This window comes from Leptopilina heterotoma, unplaced genomic scaffold, assembly GCF_015476425.1.
Source record: "Leptopilina heterotoma isolate Lh14 unplaced genomic scaffold, ASM1547642v1 Lhet_39, whole genome shotgun sequence".
In the NCBI taxonomy this organism is placed as follows: Eukaryota; Metazoa; Arthropoda; class Insecta; order Hymenoptera; family Figitidae; genus Leptopilina; species Leptopilina heterotoma.
The window spans coordinates 635613-647636 of record NW_025111058.1 but is presented as its reverse complement, the minus strand read 5'-3'; the positions used below and the strand labels follow the sequence as shown (position 1 = coordinate 647636).

The following is a 12024-nucleotide window of genomic DNA, read 5'->3' as shown; positions in this document are numbered from 1 at the left end:
TTCCAGTAATCTGTTCGCAGTTTGGAGTTAGTCGCTGTTTGCTTATTCGTTTTCTAATTTTTGAAATAATTTTCCTTTTCAAAAGTTTTCAATTTTAAAATTAATGTACTGAAAATCATTGAATTCTTGTGAAGTATTTATAAAAAAAATTTTAAAATAATTGAATTCATTTCAAGAATTTTATCAACTTTTTCCTCAATAATTGAATTCTTTCGAGAAAATGTAATTAAAATTGTATTGAAAATAATTTAATTCTTGGAAATATTTTTAGTAAAATTCTTTAAAATAATTGAGTTGTTTTGAAGAATTTATAATTTATTTCAATATTCTTGAAAATAGTGAAGTTTTTTGAATAATTTTTACTGAAAATTTTGAAAATAATTGAATTTTAATTGAAGAATTTCTTTTAAGTTTTTAAAATAATCGTATTTATTATTAATTTGTAATTAACGATTTTCCTAATTAAATTCTAGTGAAATTACTCACAGAAAATTAAATTCTTTTCTATAATTTTATTACAGTTTTTGTAAATAATTTCATTTTTTTTAAGAATTTCATTAAATTTCGTAAAAATAATGTAATTTTTTGAAGTAATTTCAATTGGAAATTTTGAAAATAATTAAAATTTACAAAGAATTTTGATTGAAGAATTAAAATTTTTGATTAAAAGTTAAAAGAACAATTGAATTGTTTAGAAAAATGTTATTACAATTTTTTAAAATAATTGAACCTGTTAGAGAAATTTTACTAAAATTATCTTGAATATAATTGAATTTTTTCCTAGGAATTTTATTAAAATTGTGTTGAAAATAATTGAATTTCTCAGTAGAATTTTATTATTTACAAGCATAATTGAATTCTTGACAAAAATTTTACAATTTATAAAAAGAATTAAATTGTTTCGAAGAATATAGTTGAAAATAATTGAATTTAAATAATATTTTTAAAAATAATTGTATTCTTTCGAGAAATTTTATTAAAATTGTATTGAAAATAATTGAATTCATCAGAAACATTTAATATTTATGAAAATAATTGAATTCCTTTGAAGAATTTTATTATTAGAAAATAATTAAATTCTTTTGAACAATTCTATACCGAATTAAGAAAAAAAATTGAATTCTTTCGTGGAATTGTCTTGGAAATAATTAAATTTTTGCACAGATTCTACTATTTAAAAAAATAATTCAATTGTTTCGAAGGATTTATTATAATTTTAGAAAATATTTGAATTCTTTCTTAAAATATGATTAAAATTTTGTTGAAAATAATTAAATTCTTCTGAAAAATGTTATTATTTATAAAAATAATTGAATTCTTGCTAAGATTTTACTATTTAAAAAAAATAATTGAATTGTTTCGAAGGATTTATTAAAATTTTGTAAAAAATAATTGAATTTTTGTAACATTTGCTAGTTAATAAATAATAATTGATAATAAAATGATATTGTAAATAACAGTAAAAATAATAATGATAATACAAATAAAAATAACAATAAAAAAATAATAATAATGATAATAATAATAGAAATAATAAAAGCAGTAATAAATAATAAATTTGAAAAGTTAAAGCCCTAAAAGATGTAAAATTCAAAAAATAATTAAAAATTTGAAAAGGAATAAATAAGTGTGACTCAATAATTAATATAGTCTTTATAATGTTAGGAAAGGTAGTTTTACATGAATATATATTTTTTGATACAGTAAACATGTTATATAATACAATGGATATGCAGGTATATTTATACAATATGTATTTTTATTATAATTAAACATGATTTCTTTTTTCGTAGCTTTTTTCACTTTTTTCTAATTCGCAATTTTGCATCATCACTCACGAATGACTTTTCATAACAATCAAATAAATACAAATAGAAAAATTTTGTAAGAATTGAAAAAGAAAATTTTAATTTTAATTTTAAAAACGTAATTTCTATATTTTATTATAATTATAATTATTATATTATTATTTTATTATTATCATTATTATTGTAAGTTATTTGACATTGCAGTGTTAAATTATGTTTTTCAGGTTGAAAATCAATTCTAGAAATTTACGATTTCTTTTTAAATACTAAACGTTTTTGTTTAATAATAATAATTGATTTTTCAATTTTGTATTTTATTATTTTTGGTCCTCTTTCAATGGAAATTATAATTTATTTTCATTTCACACAATTTTTTACATTCTTAAATAGTTTACTACTAGTTTACTTTCCTTTAACTGTAATTATTATATAAATTATATTTAAAGTATAAATTATTTTTCAGTTTTAAATTATTTTTTAATTATAAATTACTTTTCAATTATAAGTCATTTTTTAATTATACATTATTTTTTAATTGTCAATTATTTTTTAATTAGAAATTATTTTTTAGTTAGAAATTAGTTTTCAATTAGAAATTAATATTCAGTTAGAAATTAATTTTCAGTTAGAAATTAATTTACAGTTGGAAATTAATTTTCAGTTAGAAATTAATTTTCAGTTAGAAATTAATTTTCAGTTAGAAATTAATTTTCAAATTAGAAACTATTTTTTAATTATAAATTTATTCTTTAATTCACTAAAAGATATTTTCTCTCCATTCAAATTTGAAGAAAACAATAATTTAAAATTAGAATCCTAAACGATTTAAATTGCAGAATTAAAAATTGAATTCAAAAGGAAAATGATTAAATATATTTATATCAATAGAATTAGAATTATAAAATACAATACAATTTGATTAGAAATTTTTGAAAGGGGAAAAAAAGTCTTTCTCATTAGTATACGCTTCAGTTAGGAGTCAAGTACATAAGACAAAAGACCCTTAAAAAAAAGCGATGACGACGTTCCGGTCGCAATAAAAGAACGCTTTAGAGCACAATGGTTAATGAACCGATCGTCTCCTAGATTACAATCTTGACCAACTTTTTTCCTATTTTTTTCCCTTCTTTTTTTTATTCAAGCTCTAAAGCTGTATTACGAACAAAAATTAAAAATTTCTCTAGAATAAATAGGAAAAAAATATGTTTTCTTTAGAATATTTTTTTCTTTAGAGAAAAAATTAAAATCTTAAATTATTATTAAATAGTAGATGCTAATTTTATTTTTATGTTGTAATTCTTTGTGTCGAATTTTTTTTTTCGGTAACTATTATTTATTAGCTATATACATTTTTTAAATATCTAAATATTATTGAAATACCTAAATATTTATTGAAATACTAAATATTACATTTTCCCTTTCGAAATTAAATATCTATAATATTATAAATTTCCAATAAATCTAATATTTATTTACAAAATTAATTTTATGATTAATTTTTGGTTTTTTAATTTTGTTAATTAAATTTTATCAATTATTACGAATTTCTGTGGAATTTATTTTGAAAATTGAAATTCTAAAAGAATTTAAAATAAAACTGAATAAATAGTTACAAAATTTGTTTCTTTTTTCGACAAATTCTGGTAAATATTCTCTTTTTTTCACTACTGGAAAAAAATCTTATTTAATGTTAATTGTAGGTAATAATTTTTACTCTAATTGTAAAGTGAATTTTTTTTAACTTTAATTCGTTGTTTCGATGCAACGAAAATTTTGTAAATATTAACGTAATTTTGAAACTAAAGTGAATATTTACCTGAATTAAAAAAATAATTTCATTTATTGTATGAAAGAACATTTTATTCGCAAAAAATTTAAAAAAAAAAAATTATTATTAATGGAATAATTAGATTAATTACACTAATTAAATTATTTGAATTTTCCCGGAATTAATTAAATTAATTTTATTAATTAGATTAATTAGATTAATTAGACCAATTAGATTAATTAAATTAGTTATATTAATTATATTAATTATACTGATTATATTAAATAATAGTTAATAATAAATTATTACTAAAATTATATTAGTGCCTAAAATTTTTAAAAACTGGGGAAAATATTCTCAATATTTAAGTTTAAAAATTTTCTCTGAATGGAAAGACATTTAAATATGTATATTTATGTACAATTCCCAGCATTGCAATTTCTAAAATTTATTCTCTTTGTAGAGAATTTTTTTCTTAAAAAGTAGAATTTTCCTGTTACAAGAATATATAATTTTTACATTTTCCCTTTCGAAATTAATTTGCATTCGGTATTTATTATAATTATCATTTAATTCGTTTTTACAGCATTTGAATATTATACTGTAGAATTTTTTTTGTTTTAGGAATACTTTAATTTTTTTTCCAAGAAGACAAAGAAAAGGAATGAAAATATCTAATTTGGAAAATTGGGAAATTTAAATCAAAAATTAAATTTGAATAGATATGTTAAAAATTTAAAATACTAAAAATATAATAATAATTAAATAAAATAATAAAAATTATTTTTAATCAATACTATTGTAACTTAATTTAATAGTTAAAAATCAAATATTAAAATATTTAAAAATTAGTTACAAAATTAATTATTAATTAGGTAAAATAATTATGATTATTATGGGTAATAATTAATTTTATAGGTAATAATTATTAGATTTTCTAAAATAAAAAGTATTTTTTAACTATTTTTTTTTGTTTTAGGAAATGAAATTATTTTTTTTTTGCAATTTCGAGTCGATTATTATGGGTATTATTATTTTCTGAAATTGTTATAAGATAAAAAGATTTTCACAACTTTTGGTTTTTCGCTTAAAACCTAAAAGATGTTTGAGAATTTTTTTTCTATTTTTGCTCCTTCGTCTTCTCGTTGCTTGGTCCCGATCGCGTTGTGGATTCAATTTAATTTGAGCCAATATTCCCACTAGAAGCTCGTCAACGTGATGAGCTAAGCCAGATGAAGTTTCGATGAATTTGCAGCCGCAGCTGTTTGCAATCCTTCGACCCACTATGTATATTGATTTTATCATGAAATGTCTAATTTATAGAAAAACCAGGTGTTTTTATAGTTAATTAATTTTTTGTCTCTCATTTTTCATTGTTAATTCACGAATAGGTATAGCAAAATTTTATTTTCTTCTTTAAATTTTTATTTCGTTTCTTTTAATTTTATAATTGATAGAAGAAAATTTTTTATTTTTAATAATCGACAAGAAAAAATATTTTATTGAAATTAAATTAATTTCTCTATAAAATATTTGAGTACAAAAATTTTGTTCTTATTTTGATTTTATTTTCTAATTTTAATTTTATTTTTTTATTTTAATTTAATTTTCTTTTTTTTACTTTTATTTTCTTCTTTTTCTTTGATTTTTATTCTTTTAGTTTTATAATGAAGAAATTTTTTTTTTTTCGAAATAATCGATGGGAGAGAAAAATTTTATTTAAATTAGTTTTATGAAAATATTTTAGTAAAAAAATTGTAATTTTTTTTAATAACTCACTCATGGATGGAACTTCTCGTTTCCTCTCGAGATCAACTTTATTTCCCACGAGAATGACACCGTGCGAAGCCATGTAATCGCTTTTCCATAAATGTAGTAAAGTCTCCTCAGCAAATTTCAAACTTCTTCTGTCAACCACCGAGTAGACGACTACGTACACGTCAGGATTATACGTGGAACAGAATGTTTCAACCTTTCAGAGAAAAAGAAACAAAAAAAACTTGAGAAAAATTCGGAAAAATATAAAAAAAATTCAGAAAATTAAAAAAAATTACAGTGAAACTATTTTTATAGTTTAATTAAAAAATTGTAATTATTAATAATTTAAATTTTTTCACAATCAAAAAATTCTTTAAGCAAATTTTTTATTGGTATTATTTAACATGAATGATACAAAATTTTTACTTAGAAATTAAATAAAAAAAATTACATAAAGAAATAAATGGAAAAATTTAAATAAAAAAATAAATAAATTTAAAAAAGTTGAATAAAAAAATTGAATTAAAAATAAAATAGAAAAAATTGAATAATAAAGTTACATAGAAAAATAAAATTTACCTAAACAAATTCACATAAAAAAAATTGAATAAGAAAAAACAACAAAATTGTCATAAAAAATCAAATAATAAAATATAAATATACAAAAAAATTCAAAAATTACACAAGAAAATTGAATGTAAAAAATTTAAATACAAATAAATACAAAATATTAAATAATAAAATTACATGGAAAAATAAAAATAAAATTCACCTAAAAAATTTACATAAAAAAATTAAATAAGGAACAACCTAAAAAAATTGAATAATACAATTACGTAACAAAAATTTACTAAACAATATTTACATGGAAAATTGAGCAATAAAAGAAACCTAAAAAAATTAACAAATTGAATAATAAAATTTCGTAAAAAAATTCACCTAAAAATATTTACATGAAAAATTGAGCAATAAAAGAAACGTAAAAAAATTAAATAATCACATGGAAAATTGAGCAATAAAAGAAAACTTAAAAAAATAGAATAACAAATTACGTAAGAAATTAAATAAAAAAAAATAGTTACAAAGAATAATTTCTTGAATTAAATTTTTATATTTAAGCTAAAAATTTTTTTTTATTAAAAAAAGGTGGAATTTTTTTGCCTTGTGAATTAATTGCCTGCAATATTTATAAATTCACGTAGAGGGTGTTTTCTTAGTAATTATTTTTTCATATTTTCCCCCTCTACTATTTATAAGTGAACCTAAATACAGATGTGTTGAAAGTTAATCGAAATAGATGTTAGTTTCAGTTTTCACTTTACAAACTGCCTTTCTCACGACACTAAAAGCAGACATTAAATCGTTCTCTATGATAAGGATATTAGAGAAAATAGGACACAAGAGACAGTGTGCTTATGAATTTATATTCAATAGTTTCTCGAAAAGCTATTTTTTCCATTTTGCCAACAAATCAATAAAAATTTTTTACATATTTTCAAAACTTTTATTTAAAAATAAAAAAATTAAATATTAAAAATAAATTAAAATTTTTTAAAATTAAAATCTATTAAAAATCAGTTTTATTATCGATTTTCCTTCAAATTCATTGTCCATTCAATTAATTTATAATTTTTAAACAAAAAATTAACAGATGAAATTTTTTTTACGTTTTCTCATATATTTTCCCTCTCGAATTTTCTTTCATATTTTTTTTTTCTAAACCATTTTCCTTTATATCCACTCAACTTATTTTCTTTCAACAAAAATCCTTTTAGGAGTTTTTTTATGTATCCTGTTTTTAAATTTTTACTCTTTTTTTTTGGGAAGGGAAAAATATTTTTTCATGTTTATAAATAATAATATTTTCAAATATGAAAAAGTTGGTATTAAAAAAATAAAATGTAATGTAAATAAAAAATTTTTAAGAAAGGAAAAATATTTTTTCATGTGTATAAAAAATTGGTATTAAAATATTTCTTCAAGTATAAAAAATATTTTCAAATATAAAGAATGAAGAAAATAAAACTATTTTCAAGCATAAAAAATATTTTCAAACGAACTTATTTTTAAACATAAAAATATTTTCAAATACACAAATCAAATAAGGGATTAGAAAAATAAAAATAAAATAATTGATAAGAAATTTACTGAAAAAAGTGAAAATAAAAAATTTTTAAAGAAGTGAAAATAAAAGTGAGAGTCAAACGGGTTGATAAATTATTTTTTTTCAAAATACAATAAATAAATAATGACTCGAAAAAGTGTATTATTGTATAATAACCAGAAGCATCTTTAATCTTTTGATAACTGGAGAAAAAAAGTTGATGAAAAGTCTGTGTCTGAGAAAAAAAGACACTAAGCGCGCTTTTACTTTGCCAAAAAAAGAAGTTGAAGGTAATAAATGAAATTTTCTTTTGTCTGGATAATATATATCTGTGTACAAAAGATAAGAACAGGGAGATGAAATTTCCAACGCAAGAAAAATGAGAAAATCTTTCTTCATTTAATGAATAAAAATTATAATATATATACGCAAACAGTATGAGATCAATTTTTTTCTATAAAAACAAAATTCCTTTATTTCGCATTTTGACAAAATTTACAATAGAATAATTTTAAAAAACAAGTTATAAAAATAAATTTAATAAAGTAAATTCTAAAAATAAATTTAAAAAACATAAATTTTTTAAAATTATAAAACTAAATTAAAAAATACAAACAATAATTTCAACAAATTACAAAAATAAATAAAACTACAAAAATGAATAAATGAATTAATTAATTTTAAAAAAATTACAAAAATGAATTAAAAAATCAATTTAACAAAAATTAATTTAGAAAAATATTAAAATGATAATTGATCTTAAAATATTGTTACGTTACTAATTGGCTTTGCGCCCGTGAATTTGAATAAATAAACAAGAAAAATTGCAAAAATATAAATTAAAAAAATTACAAAAATTAGTATTAATTGGAAACATTTTTTTTTATCAGTTATCGAGATTTTTTTTTTTGTCAGTAACTTTTCATTATACGCTATCTGTGTGCTCATTTTTCACATACCATATAAATTAAACGTCACTAATTGAACATATGTGACAAAATCAATAATTACTAATTAATAGCATTCGCAAATAGGAAATTTTTAATTTCAGAAAAATCCGTTTTGATTGATTAACAAAATTAAAAATAAAAGAACAAACAAAAAAATATTCACTTATTAATTAATAATTATTTTCTTCAATTTTGCCTTAATTTTTGAGAATTCAAGTCATTAAACTGATGTATAGTGTACATATATTGTGTCAATAATCTTTCATTAGAACCTGTTAGGGATAATGATGCGTATGATATTAATAGTTATCGAACTCACCCTGAACAATTGGTTATAAATACAAACTGATAATTACTTTCTAATCGAGCTTTTAAGGGACAATTAGGTTTTATTGTCTTATTATTTATATCAATTTTATCAGATGGTTTTTGATTATTTTGTTTTCAATTTTTTTTTTTTGTAAATATTAAATTAAAGTGTAAAAAGTTAGATTATTAAATATACAATTAAACAAAAGTCGATATTAAAATTTTTTGTATTAAATTTGTTCTCCCTTTTTTTATTAACGAGCAAATTTTTTTTATTCGTTATTTATTTTAGTAATAAATGGACTTTAAAAAAATGCTACAAAAATAATAAAGTCCGTATTTTGTTCACAGAAATAAATAAATAAATAAATAAATAAGCAAATAAATAAATATAAAGAAATAAAGATTAAAGAAATAAAGAAATAAAGAAATAAAGAAATAAAATACACTATATTAATAATAAAAAATTATTTACAAAATTTAACAGCTACGATTATAGAAATACACAAATAATAATAATTACTGAATGAACTCACCGACATCTCAGAGGCTGGATGATCAATTATTTCGAGTTCTGTCTCTTGACCATCGATCATCACAGAAACACTTTTTTGACCATATTCATCATCTTTAACAAAAGAAAAAAAGTTTCATGATTTTTTGCCTTGTTTCTAATTATCCTTCAAAAAAAAAAAACATTTTTTTTTTACAAATAATAAGCAAATTTATATAAAAATTAAAAATTCTTGTTTACAGAGAAAAGTATTTCATTCACAATAATTAGAAATTAAAAATAATTAATTGGAATTTTATACTAGGTATTAATGACAAATTAATTAGTATTTTTTATTCGAATTTTAAAATAATTTATTGAAATAATAATTGATTAGAAATTAATTTATATTTTTAATTAAAAATAAAAATAATTAATTCACAATTATATTACTATAATTACTCTCTAAATTTAATTTAGTAAAAATGTTAAATTGAATAAGTGTCTGATTTATTTTTGCTTTTGAATAAGTAAATCATACTAATAAATTAGTAGAAATTATTATTTATTAGTAGAAATTATTATTTATTAGTAAAAATTACTATTTATTAGTAGAAATTATTATTTATTAGTAAAATTTATTAATTCAAAAGCGAAAAGTCCAAATTAGTGAAAATTTCTACTAGTTCAAATTTAGAGGAGTAGAAATTAATTGATATTTTTAATTTGAAATAAAAATTTTGAAATAATTAATAAGAATAATATTCTATTATAATTAGAAATAAAAAATAATTTATTAGAATTATATACACTGAGAATACAATATATTTGAGTCCAACATAATTATCTTTGTTAAATACAATCAACAAAAAATTATTTTTGAATTAAGCATAATAATTTTGATTCAATACACAATAAGTTTGATTCAATAAAAATTTATTACTTTTAATCCAATTGTAAAATATGTTGAATTCAAACATATTTTTTTTAAATTGGTTCCTTATTTTTGGATTAAAAGAAAATTTTCTCAGTATGTACAATAATTAATAGCAAATTCCGTAGAATTTATTATTTATTTTAGACATAAAATATAGATATTATAATGTAATAAACACTCTACGTTATAATGTAATAAATAAATAATAATAAACAATATTTAATAAATAAAACAAGTAAAAAAAAGTAAAAATAAACAATATTTCCTATTTAAAAAATGCATAATAAATATTTTTGGATAAATCTTTCGATATACATAAAATATTTTAAAACTTTGAGTAAACTCATTATTATATTGTACATTTATACACATATAGACGGGGATTTATAATTAAAATCTTGACATTCATTTAATTTCAGTGAAATTTCAGAATTCAGAGGCTTAGCTTCATAAATATTTTATATACACGTTTATATGTAGATACATTCTATTTACATTTTGTTGCAAGCTTTTTGCGATTTAATAACGAAAAAGTATAAAATACACGCGTTAGGGAAACAATTTTATTGAAAAAAGAATGAAAAATGAAGAGAACTTCAAAGAGAAAACTATATATATATATAGGTATATATCTTGTATGCGCATATATTGTACGTATGTAATTTAGAAATTATGCTTGTTTCGTTTATCTGCAAAAGTGCAAACTCACGATATATGAGAAATTACATTATTCAGTATATAGTGATGTTCTTTTAAGAGAAAAAAAATTAATATATATGTTCAAAGCAATAGTAAAGAGAAATTTCAATTAGTTGTTATATTTAAACTTTGTTTCATTCATAAATTTATAAAATTGGAAAATGCGGGGAAAATTTCATTAGTAGAAGTAAGATTTGGGTCAGACGATATTAAAAATTTTCAGTTGGAACAATCAAATTTGGTTCAGACGAATAATTTTTAATTGATTTTTTTTTAGTATAGAAAAGATTAATTGATGTAGTAGAAATTTCAGTAGTATAAGTAAGATTTGGGTCAGACAATAGTAAAATTTTCAGTAGTGGAAGTCAAATTTTGGTCAGACGAATAATTTTTTTTTGATTTTTCAAAGTATAGGCAAAATGAGTTGTTAATAATGTAGTAGAAATTTCAGTAGTATAACTGAGATTTGGGTCAGACAATGGTAAAATTTTCAGTAGTACAAGTCAAATTTGGGTCAGACGAATAATTTTTTATTAATTTTTTAAACTACAGAAAGGATTAGTTTCTGTCTGATAATGGTAAAAATACGAAAAGTAGTCAAAGAAAATTTTAGTCAGACAATATTATTTTTCAGCTTTTCAGTTCTTAAGTTTCAGTAATAAAAATCATTTTTATTCTGACAAAACAATGCTTATTTCACTAATTTTTTAGATAAAAACAATTAAAATTTCTATTAGAGAGTAGGAAAAATTCTAGTAGTAAAAGTAAGATTTGGGTCAGACAATAGTTAACTTTTCAGTAGTACAAATCAATTTTGGGTCAGACGAATAATTTTTTATTAATTTTTTAAACTACAGAAAGGATTAGTTTCTGTCTGTTAATATAGTAAAAATACGAAAAGTAGTCAAAGAAAATTTAAGTCAGACAATATTATTTTTCAGCTTTTCAGTTCTTAAGTTGCAGTAGTAAAAGTTATTTTTATTCTAAATTTCTGACAAAACACTGTTTAATTCATCAATTTTAAAGATAAAAACAATTATAATTTCTATATTAGAAAAGAATGAAAATTTCAGTAGTAAACCCAAATTTTGGGTCAGACAAAAATAAAATTTTCAGTAGTAAAAGTAAACTTTGGGTCAGGCGAAACATTTTTTATTGACATTTATAATAAGTATAAAAAATATTAGTTTATGTCAGA

General features: G+C 19.3%; 2 protein-coding genes across 6 annotated transcripts in view; one reads left to right on the top strand and one right to left on the bottom strand.

Annotated features, from left to right (window-relative positions):
- The window catches only part of LOC122506016 (peptidylprolyl isomerase domain and WD repeat-containing protein 1), a 36827-nt gene that overhangs the window by 6354 nt on the left and 18449 nt on the right, over positions 1-12024 (top strand). Inside the window, exon 9 of one of the 2 annotated variants that reach the window (XM_043617974.1) lies at positions 4201-4242. The exons of the other annotated variant lie outside the window; for it this stretch is intronic. The gene's annotated coding sequence lies outside the window, so the exon portion shown is untranslated. Of the gene's footprint in view, positions 1-4200; positions 4243-12024 lie in introns of those variants that run through there. 2 annotated transcript variants of the gene reach the window in all.
- Positions 4551-12024, bottom strand: part of LOC122506018 — a 60677-nt gene continuing 53203 nt past the window's right edge. For all 4 annotated transcript variants that reach the window (XM_043617979.1, XM_043617980.1, XM_043617978.1 and 1 more), the window contains exons 7-9: positions 9234-9325; positions 5356-5548; positions 4551-4859 (exon numbers count right to left, since the gene is read on the bottom strand). In XM_043617979.1, the coding sequence (XP_043473914.1) occupies positions 4624-4859; positions 5356-5548; positions 9234-9325 (521 nt within the window). In that variant the 3' untranslated portion in view covers positions 4551-4623. The remainder of the gene's footprint in view (positions 4860-5355; positions 5549-9233; positions 9326-12024) is intronic.